This window comes from Aedes aegypti, chromosome 2, assembly GCF_002204515.2.
Source record: "Aedes aegypti strain LVP_AGWG chromosome 2, AaegL5.0 Primary Assembly, whole genome shotgun sequence".
Taxonomy (NCBI): Eukaryota; Metazoa; Arthropoda; class Insecta; order Diptera; family Culicidae; genus Aedes; species Aedes aegypti.
This window is the reverse complement of record NC_035108.1, coordinates 252,937,830-252,956,885: the sequence shown is the minus strand read 5'-3', so window position 1 is coordinate 252,956,885 and position 19,056 is coordinate 252,937,830. Positions and strand designations below refer to the sequence as shown.

Sequence of the window (19,056 nt, the reverse complement as noted above, 5' to 3'; positions counted from 1 at the left end):
AAAAAATATTTTTTAAGGAATTTGAAAGCATGTTCCTTTTACTATGCAGAACAAATCAATTCACATATTAATTATATGTGAATATGAGCAAAAAATATAGTTTAATAGCAAACAAAGCTCTTAGTCAATAACTGTAATAATGCTCATAGAACACTTATCTGAGAAGCATACAGCAAAAATATATAAATTGTAATATCCCGTAGGTTCTGTCCCAATTTAGGCATGACGAATAGGAACATGGAGCGAAACTTGCATCAGTCTAACGTAAGTTTGTACTATGCTCGGGACTGCAGTAGCCGCAATATTGCAATTGATAATATGTTTCAGACGAGAAATAACTCCATCGGTTTGCTCATGCCGAAAGGTTATCACATTTCTGTAGTCATTACAATTGTAAACTGTCAATACGTTGCATTACGCACCACTGTGTGGTAGAGCTCTGCTGATCGATACTGATGTGTATGGCCTCAATCGCAGAGGCATCAATTGCACTAGGATTCAATATTACTTATTGGTTCGTTAGATTATTATTCGTTATTCCAGTTTCTTAAGTCGGAAGATGAAGTCGATTGTAACAAGTGTCTTGGCCTTAGGCATTCTTGCTGCCGTTATTTTCTGTTCACCAGTGGTAAGATCGTCTACTGTTTGAATCACGTTAATACAAATGTTAACATGTTTCCTATAACGATTCCTGCAGCCTACGGAAAATTCTGGAGAAGTGGTTTGCAACAAAGATGGTTGTAGATTTCCTGTCAAAGATTACGGACCTTCTGTAACGCCTTACACTCCGACGCTAAAACCAAGAGTACGGACCATGATTGTACCACCTTTGTGGGTTAACCAAACTTGGATGGAAATAATTGCACGATCGTCCTCTACTATGGCGCCTGAAGAAGACCAAAGTGCAGCGACATCCGTGGAAGATAATTACGATGAGAACGAAGAAGATAACATGGTGTGACCATAATACTAAATAATTCGTTTAAATTGATATTTTTGTATGAAAATAATATAGAAATAATATAGATGTAAAATTACAGTTTGTTTCAGTATGTCCTAAATGTAGAAGTGTACATAATCTGATAAATATATGCCTTCACGTGTTACCCTGAACTTCACTTACCAGTCAGACTAAGGCCTGGGTGACCTCTGCTGTACGTAGGAGTCGTCTCCATTCGACTTGGTCCATGGTCCACAAATCGTCCTCAACTTGATCGACCCATCTTGCTCACTGCGTACCACGTCTTCTTGTACCCGTCGGATTGTTTTCAAGAACCATTTTTACCGGGTTGTTATCCGACGTTCTGGTGACATGCTCGGGCCACCGCAACCTACCAATGCGAGGTGGGCGATGGTTGGTCCTTCCAGTAGCTGGTGCAATTCATGGTTCATTCGCCGTCTTCACCTACCGTCTTCCGTCTGAACTCCGCCGTAGATGACCCTCAACATCTTCCTGAAACAGTGTACCATTTCGAAGTGTTTGATAACGAGTATGATAAAAGCACCGGTTTTGGCGAGCCTCAGAGAAAATGTCAATTAAAAATATATGGGAAGCCGTATTTATACTACAAATATGTCAAATGCAAGCTTTCAATCCATATTATGTATGTAAAATATCGAAACGGAGCTAAAACCATTTTTTCGCTTTGAAAATCTCGTTGGTCAATATAGGCCACCACAACTAGTTTCAGTCAGAGATTGAACTTCGATTCCTAAATTGGCCAATCACATTCTTTTCTTATGAGAGTGGCCAAATTAGGTATATGGAAGTTAAAATTATAAGGAAAATGAATTGTTTCTCTTATGTTCTGAATCAACTCGGACGAGAAAATGAATGCAGTTCTATCATGTGAATGTGAACTATTGAACACAAAAGGTTTTTATACTGACTGGCTATGTAAAACAGAGTATAATCCACTATGGCTACAACTGGTTTATGGCCAAAACCGGTGCTTCTACCCTATTAGTTTGTCCCGCACAGCTTAAGAAGGCATGTCATGCAGCCACAGACAATAAAACGTAACTCTGATGAAAATCACATTGAACACGATTCGGCCTCCGAAATGTTCGTGCCAATCTTGCATCCCTCAAAGCCTGCTTATAGCCCATGTCTCGGAAGATCACATGAGGTTCCTGAATCATACAAATGCAAAACCTTCTATCAGTCTAGTGTACGTTTGCTCTACTTTCGGAAACTGCAGTTTGTAGAAGTAGCAATTATTGCGATTGATGATACATTTCAGAAAAGTCCTTTCGCCTATCTGTAACCGTTACAATTATTAACTGTCAGTTAGGTTGCAATACGCACAACAGCTACTTTGCCTTTCTGTTCTGCTGATCGATACCGATGTGTATGGCCTCAATCGCAGTGCAATAATAAAATGCACTATGATTTCATGCTTTCTGTTGGCTTGCTGATTATCATTGACCATTTCAGCACCAGAAGTCAGAAGATGAAGTCGATTGTAATAAGTGTCCTGGCCTTGGGCATTCTTGCAGCTATTATTTCCTGTTCACCAGTGGTAAGAGCGCCTACTGTTTGATTCATGTTGACCCAAATTTTAAAAAATTTCCTTTAACGGTTTCTGCAGCTTATGGAAAATTCTGGAGAAGTGATTTGCAGCAGAGATGGTTGTATATTTCCTGAGAAAGATTACGGGCCCTCTGTAAGGCCTTACACTCCGACGCTAAAACCAAGAGTACGGACCATAATTGTACCTCCTCTGTGGGTCAACTCAACTTGGATGGAAATGATTTCCGGATGAACGCCACAATATCAAAGTGTTGCAATGTCCGTGAAGAATACTTACAATAATAACGAAGAAGACAACATGATGTGAGAGTGATAGAACCATTACCATTAGGGTAAGGATGGATAAGATGGGTCACCTAAGGAAAAAATTCCATGAACAAATCAAGTTGACTTTTTTTTCTTCTAATGGTGTTCAATAAATCGTTATTAAAAAGTATTTATCGAGCAACGGACTCATGTTCCGTAATTGGTTGTTTGAGAACGTTGCGACCCATTGGGAATCCGCACTATACAATAAATAATGTGCTCCCGGCTAGGTATTGCATATACAATGAAAAGCGTTGTATTCGGATGGGCATCTAATTCTTCCGAAAGAGGATTAAGCAACTTACAAAAATGGAAGATTTCTCCTAATGAGCATGAGCATGATTGGCCGCCCGCAGATGCTACTCCGTTATTGCAAGAACAGCTGTACTTACACAGGGAACCAACAGACGCTACTCGGGATCAGTAGCATTCTCAATGTGTAAGTACTGGTGCTCTAATTATTATAATAAACAGTAACGGCGCCGGTTACATCCGAATGCAGGTCAATTTGGGAATGGGAGGGAAATGTTGCTTTATGGAAGCCGAGGAGTCCTCTGCACTCCCACAAGTAAACACTGGGAGTTTGGATATGGGGTAGGAATTCGTTTTGGTAAACTATAAATATATAATTTAAAATTAAAGCGCATAACCGGATTCGCGATATTACTCGATAAACGCAGTGAACGCCGAACAAGCGTTCGTCACTCGCCCCCATAGGAGCAAGCGACAAGATTACAAACACTACTAACGCGTTCCGCAACCTGCGACACTATTCCACCGTGCTACGCTAGCGGCGCGCAACACGATTGATCCTGCCCTCGTCGCCCGCCCACGCAGGAGCAAGCTACCAGGTCGAAGGATCAAACACTACTCAAAAATGGAAGATTTCTCCTAATGCTTCCAAAACTCAACTAATACTATTCCCACAAAAATGAAAAGCTCTTTATTTTAAACCTTACGATTAGATGGCGGGTTCGAATAAATTGGCCAGGTGAAGTAAAGTATCTAGGGCTCATGCTAGATAAAAATTTAACTTTCAAAAATCAAATTGAGGGCATTCAAGCCAAATGTAACAAATATGTAAAATGTCTTTATCCCCTTATTAACAGAAATCGTACAGCCATGCTGTACGAATATGGACTAGCCGTTGTAATACCAGAAAAAAAGAAGGATTCAAAATAAAATTTTAAAAATGATTCTGCATATTCCTCCCTGGTATAGTATTAATGAGTTACATAGAACATCCAATGTCTTAACCTACATTAGGTTAAGTAAATTGAAAGCGTTGAGCTGAAATCGAATTCAGGATAACTTCTGCGTTCATGAGTCCTCTTGTCCTCTCGTGGTGTAGGAATAACGCGCCCTATCTAGTGGACAGGAAGTCGTGAGTTCGATTCCCATCTAGAAGACGTGCAACTTTCTTGCAAATTTCGCATCAGTTTGTCCATTTAATCCAATTGCGAAGTATATGTAATGTTTAGTTTTACGGTTTAAGAATTTGATTTTAAACACTCTTCAAGACTATTTTTCTAGGGACCGCGGGCCTTAAAGGGGCCGCAAATCTGTAAATGTTGGGATCCACTGGTCTTACTTACTTACTTACTTACTTATTTGGCTTTACATCAATTATCTTGATAAAGCCTCGCCAACAATATTTCGCCAATTCCCTCGGTTCATGGCCGCTTCTCTCCATCCTCGACTGTGACCCACGCTCTCCAGGTCCTGGTGTACCTGATCAATCCACCTAGCTCGCTGCGCCCCACGCCTTCTTGTTCCGACCGGATTCGTGGCGAACACCATCTTTACAGGGTTGTTGTCCGGCATTCTTGCAACATGCCCTGCCCAGCGTATCCTTCCAGCTTTAGCTACCTTCACAATACTGGGTTCGCCGTAGAGTTGAGCGAGCTCGTGGTTCATCCTTCGCCGCCACACGCCGTTCTTCTGCACGCCGCCGAAGATCGTCCTTAGCACTCGGCGTTCGAAAACCCCAAGAGCTTGCAAGTCCTCCTCGAGCATAGTCCACGCCTCATGCCCATAGAGGACTACCGGTCTTATGAGCGTTTTGTACATCGTGCATTTGGTGCGGGGGTGAATCTTTCTTGACCGCAGTTTCTTCTGGAGCCCATAGTAGGCACGACTTCCGCTGATGATGCGCCTTCGTATTTCAGTTCCGCCAACCAGCATGTACTTTGTTTTCGACGCATTCACCATTAGCCCGACTCTTGTTGCTTCGCGTTTCAGGCGGGTGAACAAATCTGCCACCGTTTCAAATTTTCTCCCAATAATATTCATGTCGTCCGCGAAGCAAACAAATTGTCCGGATCTCGTGAAAATCGTGCCTCGACTGTTAAGTCCGGCTCTCCGCATGACACCTTCAAGCGCAATATTGAACAACAGGCACGAAAGTCCATCGCCCTGTCGTAGTCCCCGCCGAGACTCGAACGAACTGGAGTGTTCGCCCGAGATCTTCACGCAGTTTTGCACACCGTCCATCGTTGCTCTGATCAATCTTGTGAGCTTCCCGGGAAAGCTGTTCTCGTCCATGATTTTCCATAGCTCTATGCGGTCGATACTATCGTATGCCGCCTTGAAATCGATGAACAAATGGTGCGTAGGGACCTGGTACTCACGGCATTTCTGGAGGATTTGCCGCACGGAAAAGATCTGGTCCGTTGTCGAGCGGCCGTCGATGAAACCTGCTTGATAACTTCCCACGAACTCGTTTGCTATTGGTGATAGACGACGGAAGAGAATCTGGGATAGCATTTTATAGGCGGCGTTTAGGATGGTGATTGCACGATAATTTTCACACTCCAGTTTGTCGCTCTTTGTCGCCGGGATCCACTGGTCTAAGCTATGCTATATGGGAAACTGTTGCTCAATAAATGTTTTTTAGGAAGCTTCTATGATGCTATTGTATTACAAGCACTTTTTGAAAATGAAAATATATAGTTTGGCAACATTTTCAACCAATTTCTGATTTTGATAGCTGTTTTAAGCATTGTTCCTTATTCTTGTTAAATTTAATCATTTTGGTGATTCTATTACCACGACATACAATATTAGTCGATGTAGTGATATGGTGATCAACGTATTTTGGATAAACCGTTACGCGTATATAATTTAACCATTTACGGCAAAATCATATGGATGTGGCCAAATTATATACGCATAACGCACTGTCCAAAATACATAAAACACCCAACAGGTGGCTGATCCAGCAGCAGTGTGTGTCCAATAGGGTAACGTATATAATTTGGACATGCATCATTGGCGTAGCTAAGATTTTTTTCTGGAGGGGGCCTAGGGGGGCCTAGCAAATACTTGTTTTACAGAAGTAATGTCGGTCGCAATAATCACGATTTTTACAAATTTGGTAGTTTTTACAGATTTGTATCGATTTCGTTCATTTAAAATTTTGTCTCATTTCGTGGCATATCAGTGATATTTGTAAATTTCAATTATCGCTACGAAAAAGATTTATTCTTGTTGTAACCAGTCAAAAATCTTTAAAGATTCTAGCAAAAAGCACACAAGGATTGTCTTTTGTGTTTCTCCTTTGATTATTTCAGGAATTAAATGATGTGATCTTCAATTTCCTCTGAGAATTCCTACGGGAATTTATTCATGATTTATATTTGCACTTTTGAGTGCTTTTTTCAAGAACTCCTTTACTGGTTTTCATTGAGTTCGTCCTGGGATTTCCCAAGAGAATCATTCTAAGACTTTTTGATCTCATCAGAAAATTTCTCGAAGAATCTCTATCAAACTGCTTAAAAAATCGTTTGAAGAATCCCGCATTACAAATTCTTTTAATACTTTCTCCTCGAAGGTCCTCTAGGTACACATTACATATAAATTCCAATTGTTAGTTTAAAGTATCCTCCTGTGTTCATAAATAGTTTGTTTAGGATTTCTAAGGATTTCTCCAAAATATAGAACAAAAATATATAGGATTCTCACCAAAAATGATTTCACAATCAACAAGCAAGGATTCATTCCACGAATTCTTCTGAGAGTTCGTCAACAGTTTTTCCAATTTTGCTTTTGAATTTCTTTCAAAGGTTTCTCTATAGATTTGTTTGAAGAAATCGTAACACAATTATCCAGACATCCTGCAAAAATATTAATTGTCTCTTCCAGGAGATACTTTAAGGATTCCTAGCAATATTCCACAAAAATTTCCTGAGCAATTAAAAAGAATTTTTTCACAGATTATTATATTTTTGATTTATCTTAAATCAAGGTGCAACAATAATGAAAAATTCCCGAGTAATTTGTACAGAGATTAATAAGATAATTATATTATTGTTTCTTGTAGATTCTTCTGAAAAATTATCAAAGACTCATCTTAGCATTTTCCAGAGCTTTTTTCATAAAACCACACTAACGATTCTTTTGGGATTTTAATTGAACATTTTTCACCAGATTCACTAAACACTTGCAATTCATTCCCAATCTTCAAAAAAATCTCCAGAAGTTCCATCAAGTATTCTTTCAGGTTCTAGAAATAACTCCTTTTTTGCGAATATAAATCTCAGGAATCTTCCATAAAAAAAGAAATATAAAAATTCAAACACTCTCCATTTTTTGGGTCTAAAACTACTCCTGGAAAAACTTAATATTTTTTAGGGATTGCTTTATAAATTTCTCTATGAATCACTCCATATCAGATTTCTAAAGTAACGAAAGGTTCGAAATAACCTTGTTGATAAGTTATTGAATAATTGCAGCTTAAACATAATTCGGAAAATATCACTGAGTTCCTGTCGTAAAATTTAAGAATTTCTGAAACATGTTAACAATGTACCTCACAGAAAAGCTTAAATGGTTCTTGTAGGATTTACTACATAAAATCGTGTTCTTTTTCTTTTATAATAGAAAATGATCCATGTTAAAACGTATGAAATTTTTACTGAAAGTATTTGTAACTAGAATCATATATAATATTTAGTATGAACTCTGAACATTCATGATACTATGGTGAACATATTGATGTAGAACCCATTTTTTCCTACCTCTAGAAATTCCAAACAAACTTTTTTGAAGGTTTTATTACCGACTATTTTGTAGTACTGTAGAAGTTTAACGCGAAAATGTAAGATTCTAATTTAACCCTTGCTTTCCCACAGCTTTGTTTGACACTTTAACTATCAAAATGGCGTTTCAAAAAATAGTGCTTGAACAAAAGTTTTTACAAATAAGCTATATTAATCAAAATCACAATAAAAAAATTTGATTGTTTTTTAATAGTTAGTTGATTGTTTTCCAATAGTTTGACCCTAAGGTCACTTATTTAGATGTTTACAAATGAGTGAATAAATTTATTCCAATAATTATTGAGCTACTCGTACCAATTCGGTTTAGCTACCGTTCGTTGAAAATCGGTGGCACCTGTGCTACCATGGGAAAGAGAGGGTTTAATCTTAGTGGAAACTTCTGCATTACTTTGAAATTTTGTTGAGGAATTCCTGATGGATTTTCAAGAATTAGAAACCATACGCATAAGAATTCTTTAATTTTTCACAATTTGTATAATTAGATTTAGATTCTTTAAAACGTTGCTTTTTGGAGTATGGAAAGATTTGTACGAGGTTCCTCAAAGCAGTTTGCGAAGGAAGAAGAAACATTAAAATATTGAAGCAAGTCAAACAATAGGTGGGCAATGGTACAATGAAAGATAATTTATAATATCTTCTCTACAGGTAAATTACAGGATAGTAAAATATTATCTAATGAATTAACAAATAAAACAAATTTCTCAAGGTTCATCAGAATCCTCTTTATCCTTAAAAGCTATCCTTCCTTGATTTCTGGTTTTCCAGAATTCTGCCAGAAAGCCTCTAGAAATTACGTTTTCGTATCGCACAAAAATTCAAACCAAGAACCAATTTCTAACGAAGTGTTTTAAGGAAAATCAATACAAATTTCTTTATGAATATCTTAATAAATTTTCCCCTTCCCAGTAAATTTGCTACAGACTCCTCTACCGCTATGCTTATTTCAAAAGCAAAATTTTCCTGGGGGGTTTCAACAAATTTCATCTAAAGACTCGAGGGTAAGAGACATTTTGAAAACATTTTTTTTACAATTCTTGAATGATCCGGGGATTTGAACCAAAATTTCTAAAAAAGAAAACATTGAAAACTTTTTGACGCAATTTGTGAAATATTTTAGAAATATTTCTTAAGGACTTTTGATGAAATTTGCGGATGAATTTGTAATAAAATTTTTGGGAAAACTATTTAAAGCAATTCAAAGAAGAATCTTTAATAGAACTTTCAGCGAAATACCTCTGATTTGGATTTAACAGAATTAATGATTTTTTGGAGGAATTGCGAGCGAAAACTGAATTTTGGAAAGATAAAGTAACATTTTTAAGGTAAATCCAGGATCATTTTCCAAAACCAATTTGATAATTAAAAGTTGACAAAGGAGTGGATGTCCACCAGGATGAATTCGCTTTGAAAGTATGAACAAGTCCCACAATATTATTTAACTAATTTCGAAAAGATTTGCAAAAGTTCTGAAGCCCCCCTTAAATATTCCTTGAGGTATTTGATTAAACTAAAATTTTATAATGCATATCGAAAAGCTTTTTGAAAAATTGTGCTACAAGTTTGTTGAATATTAATCAAATAATTTTGGAAATAATAATCTTTCTTGAAAAAATGTTGTTCAAGCAATGAATTTATTCATGCAAAACTACCTAAAAAATTGAATCAAAATCAAAGAGAGCTGAGGTCACTCTGGTCGATTTTGTTACATTTTTTTCACGCCATGTTAAATTTCTACCATTCATTGGAAGAAAACTTGGCCATGCCGAAATTTCTTGAAAGTTAAGCCTTATTTTTCGACAAGAATTCCCGCTATGTATTGTCTGAGAAATTCCTATAGTAACTTTGTATATTTTTACAATTTTTTGTTTTGGGACATTATACGAGTTGAAATTAAATGGATTTCTTTAGTGGATTCTCATAAGGGTAATCATCATCACCACACACCTCGAGCAGGGTATCCTAAAAATTATTATCATCAAAAATTCTGGGGGGGGCCTGGATGGTTCTGGAGGGGGCCAGGCCCCCCTGGCCCCCCCTGTTCCTACGCCAATGACATGCATATAATTTGGACAGGATGGTCGTTCTATGCTCATTTACAAAGAGATGATAAGCAATTTATGTACGAAAAATTATGTATTGCATTATTAATACACTATGCTATTTATTAATGATGGCCATTTTCATAACAATTACAAATTGGCTTCAAGAATATCAAAATTGTAAATTGTATCAACAGAACATTTGTGAAACCTACGAATGCAAGAGAATGTACATTTTAAGAACATACATTAAACGCAATAATAGCGCTTAGAATTGGCATTCAAAAAAAGTTTAAAGGTTGCAATATGAAAAAATATGTGTAAAATTGAAGCTAAGTTCATCTAAACTCTTAACATGAGTGTATAAGGCATTAATCAGGTGGTGTCCAAAATAGATTACGGTTTTTGTTCAGTTGATATAATTTAGCCAATGTCGCATGCATGCACACTTGCAGGCGTATTTCGTGGATATGATGATATTTGCTTGCATTAAATGAAATCATTGATTATCACTAATGTACACATCCAATAAGCGAAAAAAATGCATAAGTCACATGTAAACTCTTAAAACATTATGATATGACCGTATTTTTAAGAAACCATTGAATAGATTTTGAGATAACGCCCCTGTTCACATGAGGGTGTCCAAAATGCATATTTGATGTCCGAAATGTATAACAGTCAGGCCGCTAAAAACGCTATTTCGGCAGCTAATGCTACAGTTTGTAAGCTTTTTCTCCCCAGAAACTCAAAGTACAATAAGACATCAAGCATATAAGTAACATAATGTAATACAATATTAGTATCTTATGCGATCGCTGTTTCCAGCCATATCCTTAGCCTGTCCAAAATACATAATTTACCCTAATAGCGAGTTATAGTAAGGTGATATATTGTGAATGATTTTTAAATTTGAATACACCACCCCGTTCTGTGATAGAGAAGCAAAAATCTACAATTTTATAAAATTTAACAGATATACTGAAAATTCGTTTGTTTGTATGTTTTTTTTCTGCAGTTAATTTGTAAAATACTGACGAAGATATCGGTGACAGTATTATTTTCACCGAACTTATGTTAAACCGTCTCAGTGGAAACATGCTTGCTTCTTGGTCGAAATAGCAAGATTTCAGTTCGCGGGCTGATCATTTTCTAGTTTTCTTCATGATTTTGTTTAACAGTTTTACAGATCATTCGGTGGTTTCTTATGGAAAGTTCAATTGCTGAGATTTCGATGTAATTTCACCGAAAATATGGAAAATAATTTAAGTGTGAGACAAAGTAACCAATGACCTACAAAATTAAATCCTTTGCGATGTTATCCTAGTGGGTCGCGAGGAAGACACTTAACGTTAAGGTGGGTCGCGCACATGAAAAGTTTGGGAACCTATGCATTAAAGCACACAGACAAACAGACGTCACACTCTCATCATAGTCCATCGACCACCTTTTTAACGATCGATTCAAAAATATGGTAGGTGGCCAATCCACCACCCGCAGCGCTCGCATCGTTTTTGTTCGTGTTTGACGTTTACACACTACCGTCATCTGTTGGCCTGTCGGCCAAATACACCAATTTTAGCATTGGGCGTACATGTCCTCGTGACTATGATTTTGATCGAGATTTGTTCTAAGTGTTACGTCTGTTTGTCTGTGATTAAAGGTTCATTCCAGGAACCCCTACAAGAATTCCTCAAAGAGTTCCCACACCTGTTTTTCATTCATTTCTCCTGCCATTTCGAAATCCTTCGTAAATTAATCTACGATTCATCTCAAGAAATGCTCAATATAATTTCAGGAAATCTAGAAAGAATTTGTCTTGATTGAGGATCTTAATAAATGGAGCATTGAAGGTTGTTTTTGCAAGTGCTCACCGCATCAAAACAAAGGCGCCACTGTATATGGGATTTAACATTGTGACAGCATTGCTGTTCTGTCAAACACACAAGGCTACGGTGGCGCTATCTATGCTTTCCATAGCGGCCGTTTTGGTTATTTTGATGATCCATTCGACCAGCATTAAGGTGAATCAGTTTGCAATCCAATGGATCAATAAAATAACCAAAACGGCCGCTATGGAATGCACAGATAGCGCCACCGTAGCCCTGTGTGTTTGACATAACAGCAATGCTGTCACAATGTTAAATCCCATATACAGTGGCGCCTTTGTTTTGATGCGGTGAGCACTTACAAAAACTACCTTCAATGATCCATTTCAATAATAAGCATGAGCATAGATAACCGTACAATTCGTAGTTGCTACTCCGTGATTGACCAGAACAATCGAAGTTGCACAGAGATTTTATGAATGAGGCTTGGGATTAACTTACCATTCTCAATGTGCACAAATTTTAAAAGTCAATAACGGCGCCGGCCACGTCCTTACGGTAATCAGGGAAGGGAAGAAATTTTAGTTAGACAACCGTTGTTAAGGATGGTACACAAATTATGTTACGCCCTTTGTCACGTTTTTTGTATGAGTCCTTCGAAAATTTTGTAAGGTTTGTCACGCTTGGCTTGACCCCCTCTCCCCTTGGAGCGTGACATAATTTGTGCATGACCCCTTACTTGAGACCAAGTATACCTCTGCATCTCCACAGTTGTCATGGTAAGGATATTGGGTTAAAAGGATAAGGTATAGATCTGGGAGTCACCAATATTTGGTGATGCGATCCATTATATAATCACGCCTAACCGGATTCGCTAAATAATTCGATAATCGCATTGTACACCGAACAAGTGTTCATCGCTCGCCCACGCAAGAGCAAGCGACGCGATTAATAGATCATAGATCAAACACTACTAACGAATCACGGCACTTTTTCATTACGACGCGAACAACGCGCGACATGATTGATCCTGCCCTAATGGCCCGCCCCCGTAGGAGCAAGCGGCAAGGTCGAAGGATCAATCACTACTCTTGGTATCCTAATTCAATAATGTACCAAAATTTTGAAGGCCCAAATCTCGCAGAAGAAGCATCAAATGGCAGTACAATTTCTATATCAGCTTTGTTTTTCTTTTTTCTATCATTGCCCTACAAATTAATCAAGAAAAACCTGCAAGAATTCCTCAGAAGTTAGGGAGTTTTTCAGAGATCCTCGCATGAGTTCTATAGTAGTTTCATGAGTTACTATAGAATTGTTACGGCGATACTTCCAGGGTAACCTTGAAAATGTTCTTGACAGTGCCCTGGAAAAATTCATGGGTAAATTCTGTGAGAACTTCCGCGGGAAATTTTATGTGTCAGACAAATAAGCTTCATTCGGGGCCAATTCACCCCTGCTTAAGTCTTAAACCAAGTTCAATCATATGGGTAAACAGCTTAAGCAAAGGTGAAGAAATCGGCCCTCGATAAGACAATTTCGTTGCTGGATGGTTGAACTGTGCTTAAATACATTTTTTTCTAGACCATAACATAATCCATTTGGGATGAAAAACTACTTGGGCACATGATTCACTTTGGCAAAGCTCCATTTCACCACAGACAAACAGACGTAACACTTAGAACAAATCTCGATCAAAATCATAGTCACGAGGACATTTGCGCCCAATGCTAAAATTACTGTATTTGGCCGACGAGCCAACAGATGGCGGTAGTGTGCAAACGTCAAACGCGAACAAAAACGATGCGAGCGCTGCGGGTGGTGGATTGACCACCTACCATATTTTTGAATCGATCGTTAAAAAGGTGGTCGATGGACAATGATGAGAGTGTGACGTCTGTTTGTCTGTGATTTCACGGTCGAATTATTTAAAAAAAAAAAAAAAAAAAAAAAAAAAAAAAAAAAAAAAAAAAAAAAAAAAAAAAAAAAAAAAAAAAAAAGTGTGGCCAAGCATAAAATTAAAAGTTTTCGAAAAACTCCCTGCCGCCCTGCTTATGTGAGATCCATATTAGAGTATTGTACTGTTGTCTGGTCCCCATATTTGAAATCACATGAAGAACGAATAGATTCAAAAGCAGTTTTTACTATTTATACGCACTCCGCAAATTAGGATGGACTGTATTTCCTCTTCCGTCATATAAAGCACGATGCTTGTTGATAAACATTCAGACATTAAAACAGCCACGAGAATATGCCATGGTTGCATTTGTTAACGATATCGTTTCACAACGTATTGACTCAACAAAGCTATTATCCAAATTAAACTTTACGCTCTCAATCGACAATTGCGTCAGAGAAATTTATTTACTTTAGATCGTTATCGTACAAACTACGCCAAATTTAGTCCTCTAAATCAAATGATATCTGTTTACAATGAGCACTGTGAAATGATTGATCTAAGTATGCCCCGGACCAAATTGAAATCATATTTTAACTCACTAGGAAATCTTAGAATATAAGAAACTGTGTAACCACAGACAAACAGACGTAACACTTAGAACAAATCTCGATCAAAATCATAGTCACGAGGACATTTGCGCCCAATGCTAAAATTACTGTATTTGGCCGACGAGCCAACAGATGGCGGTAGTGTGCAAACGTCAAACGCGAACAAAAACGATGCGAGCGCTGCGGGTGGTGGATTGACCAACTACCATATTTTTGAATCGATCGTTAAAAAGGTGGTCGTTGGACAATGATGAGAGTGTGACGTCTGTTTGTCTGTGGTGTAACTATGTAGTCTACAAATGATTGACGAAATAAATAAATAAATAAATAATCACAGTTCGAAGTGAATCCAAAGTGCCAAGCATAGCATACGGCTATGTGATGCGTGTATTTTTTCGTCACGCTGTAGAATTGCACCCCTTTGCAATGGATCATCAAAATAACCATAACGGCCGCTATGGAAAGCATAGATAGCGCCACCGTTGCCTTGTGTGTTTGACAGAACAGCAATTCTATCACAATGTTAAATCCCATATACAGTGGCGCCTTTGTTTTGATGAGGTGAGCACTGACAAAAACTACCTTCAATGATCCCTTGAATCGAACTAATTCGTTTTTTCATTTATTTATAGGTATTTCACTAAACAGCGGGAATATTTATTATCATTATGTAGGAATCTTTGAAAGATCAGCTGAAAATCTGTTAAAAACTGGAATTGGTGGAAATATGTCCAAAGAAAATCTAGAAACCGTACCCTGAACAAATTTTTTCCACCCTGTGGAAATTTTCGATTATGTATTTCGAATCAGAATTCACTGCGAAGAGAACGTAACTTAAGGTGAAGATGAATCGAAGTCATATTTCAAATTTTCAAGAGCACAAATCTGGAGAACTAAACTCCTGTTTAAGGTGAAAACTTAATCGATTGGCAACTAGCTGGTGGTGACCAATCGATTAAGTTTTCAGCTCAAAAGGCTGTTCGGTTCTCTTGTGCTCTTGAAAATTTGAGGTTTGGCTTCAATTCATCTTCACCTTAAGAGACTATTTTGGTTGAGAACGAGTCCCTATTTTTAGAGAGCTGCTCCAAGCTTTGCTTGCCCCTTCTTACCATAATTATAATAAATAATATTGTATAAAAAAAATCCAAAGGTAATCTGTACAATTTATAGCTTAATTTATTACAACTCTATTCGTTCTTAAACATAAATACGTACATAATCTGTTCGCAAACCTTACTCTGAAACAGCGCAGTATTTGATAACGAAGCTTTGCGAAGCTGGGTATCTTAAAGTCGAGCCATATGTTTTCCACAATTGTAATAATTTACATTATAAAATAAATTAAAACACCACAACCGTTAGGTATACCGTGAGTGTGACCCGCTCATGCTGTTCATCGTGGCCGACTGATTGTGTACGGACGAATTCTGGGTGAGACCCTTCTTGGCGTTTAGAATCCGCAGCAACATATCCATCGCGTGTGGCAAGAAAGGCCGAATGGTATTCAACTCGACTATCGTAATGTTGTCCAGCTTCACCATTTCGCCCTCGCCCTTGATGAACATGTCCGTCGTCGTCCGTAGCTTGGCGCACCGAATGTCCCAAATATCCTTGATTAGGGTTTTGATTTCATCCGACTGGGGAACGTCTTCCGGTGCTGTGTTGAGAACCAGTTTTGCCTCTACCATGTAGTGTTCACTGGGCATTTTTGTGAAATTTCTGCAATATAAGAGATCATTCTTCAATCGAGTATCTAACCGTTACATTTACCCAGTGTCGTAGCGTGCAGTTGGCCCCGCCAAGGGGCGCCAAAATTAGTGGATTAGGATTATTTGGAGGAGCACTTAAGTAGATGTTCGCCAAGTGCGCCATGAGTAAACGTTACGGATTTGCTAATACAATCTATTCATCAAACCTTGAGCGTTTTTCCTCCTCCTTGATGTCTTCCAGCAAATTGATGTCCATCCAAAGCGGAGGAACTATCCGGCACTTTTGCTGTTGCCTCAGATGTATCGCAAACCACAGCGGAATGTGCAAGGGTTGGCCTCCCCGGAATGGGCCAATGGCACCGGATATGAGGTAAATCGGATCGTGATTAAAGTTGGGTATCACTCCAATGGTTGTGTTTTCTCCGACAAATTCAAGTTCATCTGGTTCCATTGTTAAAAAATTAAAGTTGTTAAATTTATATATATAAAACTATCTAAACTGAAATTGACGATCTTTGTGAATAAACTTCGCGCCAGTTTGAGCCAGTCAAAACAATGAGCATAATTTCCATAAAATTGACAGCATTTTCAAGGGCCATTCAAATGTTGCGGTCATGGTCACTTCCACGCACAGTGGGCCAGACTAGGAGTATTTTTAAAGTTAAAGTCTGTGGAAGTTATATGGAAAGGAAAACATAATAAGGCAATCCATGAGACAGCTGCGATCAGCTGGTTTTTTTTTTGTTTACCATGTGCTTTTGACGTTTCGCGATCGGAGTGACTTTTCGATTACAAAGGAAAATGTGAAGCTCCGATAACACTCGCATGATTTGTTTACTCTTTCATTTCGGTTGCATTCACACTTTTAGCTGTCAGTCCTATCACGAAAATTCCTCATGGATAGCCTTATACCTGGTAAGTAGTGGAGGAAGTGTAGGGTAACGTATATAATTTGGACATGTATATTATTTGGACAGGCTGGTCGTTCTATGCTTTTTTCCTATGAGATGGTGAGTAGACCTATTCATATTTTTAAAAATGTCTTGAAACTCCCCAGTCAACCAATACTTTGATTTTCTTCTTTGAGCTTTAACAATTCATAACTACCGAACGAAACATCAAAATGTATCGGAAATACCTCTACATAGTAGTTTATCCAATTCTACGAACTTTTGTCGAACACGATTTTAATATTGGAGCAAGATTTAACATTGTTTGGTTGAGGTTTGTATCACAACTTTCTTGAAAATCTCTTTTTTCGGGAAGTGTTTTCAATGAAAAGCGTGCCTGTATGAAAATTTTGGATATTTAATTTCCAGTTACCATTTATCTTACGAAAATAAATTGTAAAAAATAGGCAATTATGAAGCAAATTTGGTCGGGGTTCTGCTAAACCGCACCAAGTGCCAAAATCTTTATTCCGAGATATTTTACTTTAAAGTTTTTTCATGTACTAGTTTATCGCGGATGGTAATTTTAATTTTTTTATCGCTCACATGCGATTAACAGTGTTCAATAAGTACACCGAGATTAAATATACTAGTAAATCATCAAAAATTAACGATGTAATTGGATTTCATTAAACAATATGAAGCACTCAGTTCACTCTGGCTGAACAAAAATAGAAAAATATGGTTCTTGGTCCGGTATGGTTGAATGTGTTTCATAGTTTTCAACAACACAAGTAAAATTGGAGACAAATTGACTCAAAGTTCTCACGTGTTCATACATAGATCCTAATGATCGAAGAAAACCATGAATTCGCTCTGCCAAAGCGCACCAAGTTGCTCCCATTTGGTGCACCTTTGCTGATCAAGTTCACAGTTCAATGCGTGAAGTGTTCACCAGGAATCACCATCTTTTCAGATGTACATTGACCTGCTGATGTTTTTCTGCAATATAAAAATAATCACAGAATCTAAAAGTTGTTTGATTTACATCACCATCGGATAGAACATCAGAAAAAAAGTTTCATCGGGATTCGAACTCTTGCCTTCTGAGTAGTAATCTAGTGTGCTACCACTAGGTCATCTTCACTTCTTAAAGGAATGGTGATAAACTTGAATCAAGTAATGTGCAGTTTTTCTGACGGGGTTTGATGGCGATAAAGCCATTTTCTGAACAACTAAAGCGCACCAAGTCCACCTGAGTTGTTCACACAGTATCAGATTAAATTAATTCGTTTTTTTTATTACGGCTTCTGTGTGATTTGATAAACATATTATATAACAAGCTAATGCAAGTATTTATTGCATGTAAATGCCTTTACTTCATGTCTAAATGTGATTTTCAGATAAACAGTACTTAGTGCGGTGTGGCTGGATAAAATTTGAAAGAAAATAGATCACCGGAGCAATATTTAATTTCAATTAATCAATTGCTGCCCAATTTCACTAGCCTCTATTTCTATGAGTTGCTTGGAATGGATAAATTGTAAAAATGTAGAAGGGAGTTGAAAAAAATATAGCTTTATATCTGAAAAATGAATGTCCTCTGATGACGTGCGTTGGTTTATGGTTCGCTCTGGCTGATCAAAATTACAGTTTTTCTTGTCCACCCAAAGAAAATTTTTGATCTAAGATTACAAGGGACTGTTCAAATTACTTGATATTTTTATGGTAGAAAGGTAATGATTATTTGAGTCCTCTGGTGTAAAAAAGTCAATTGGGGAAAAAATGGCACTTGGTGCCCGGATAAAAACGTATCATTCAGTGAATGGAATAAACCATTAATGTACAATATAACGTATTGGATACAATACAGCGTATTGTAATTGAATGTCGAAGCAATATTATTCTTGTTTGGATATACAATTCAAAAACAATATAATATATTGTAACAGAACATTGTATTGTTTTCAATTGGTTTTATACCTTACAATTTTTGTCAAATTCCTATTTTCGCGTAAAACAACTGTTGCTTTTTTCTATGTAGCTTCGCTGAAAGAAATAAACAAAACAAGTTAGTTAAATAACAAGAAATGTTAGGTGAAAAATATTCAAAAAGTAAAAATAAGTAGTTTTTTAGAAGTCACTTGACATTAGCTGTAACGACGAATGCAACCATGATACAGTT

General features: G+C 37.4%; 1 protein-coding gene and 2 long non-coding RNA genes across 3 annotated transcripts; 2 read left to right on the top strand and 1 right to left on the bottom strand.

Annotated features, from left to right (window-relative positions):
- The first annotated feature begins 274 nt into the window (after positions 1–274).
- LOC5568226 lies at positions 275–1,113 on the top strand. The gene is made up of 2 exons (XR_002499656.1): positions 275–628; positions 698–1,113. It is a non-coding gene; the product is annotated as an uncharacterized LOC5568226 (long non-coding RNA).
- A 1,324-nt stretch (positions 1,114–2,437) lies between these two features.
- On the top strand, positions 2,438–2,969 carry LOC110675623. Its single transcript, XR_002499655.1, has 2 exons — positions 2,438–2,522; positions 2,592–2,969. It is a non-coding gene; the product is annotated as an uncharacterized LOC110675623 (long non-coding RNA).
- Positions 2,970–15,423: 12,454 nt separating this feature from the next.
- On the bottom strand, positions 15,424–16,544 carry LOC5568225 (probable DNA replication complex GINS protein PSF2). Its single transcript, XM_001652107.2, has 2 exons — positions 16,188–16,544; positions 15,424–15,991 (listed from the first exon to the last, which is right to left on the bottom strand). The coding sequence occupies exons 1-2, from the start codon at positions 16,430–16,432 to the stop codon at positions 15,631–15,633; spliced, it is 606 nt and encodes a 201-aa protein (XP_001652157.1). The 5' UTR covers positions 16,433–16,544; the 3' UTR covers positions 15,424–15,630.
- Between the last annotated feature and the right edge of the window lie 2,512 nt (positions 16,545–19,056).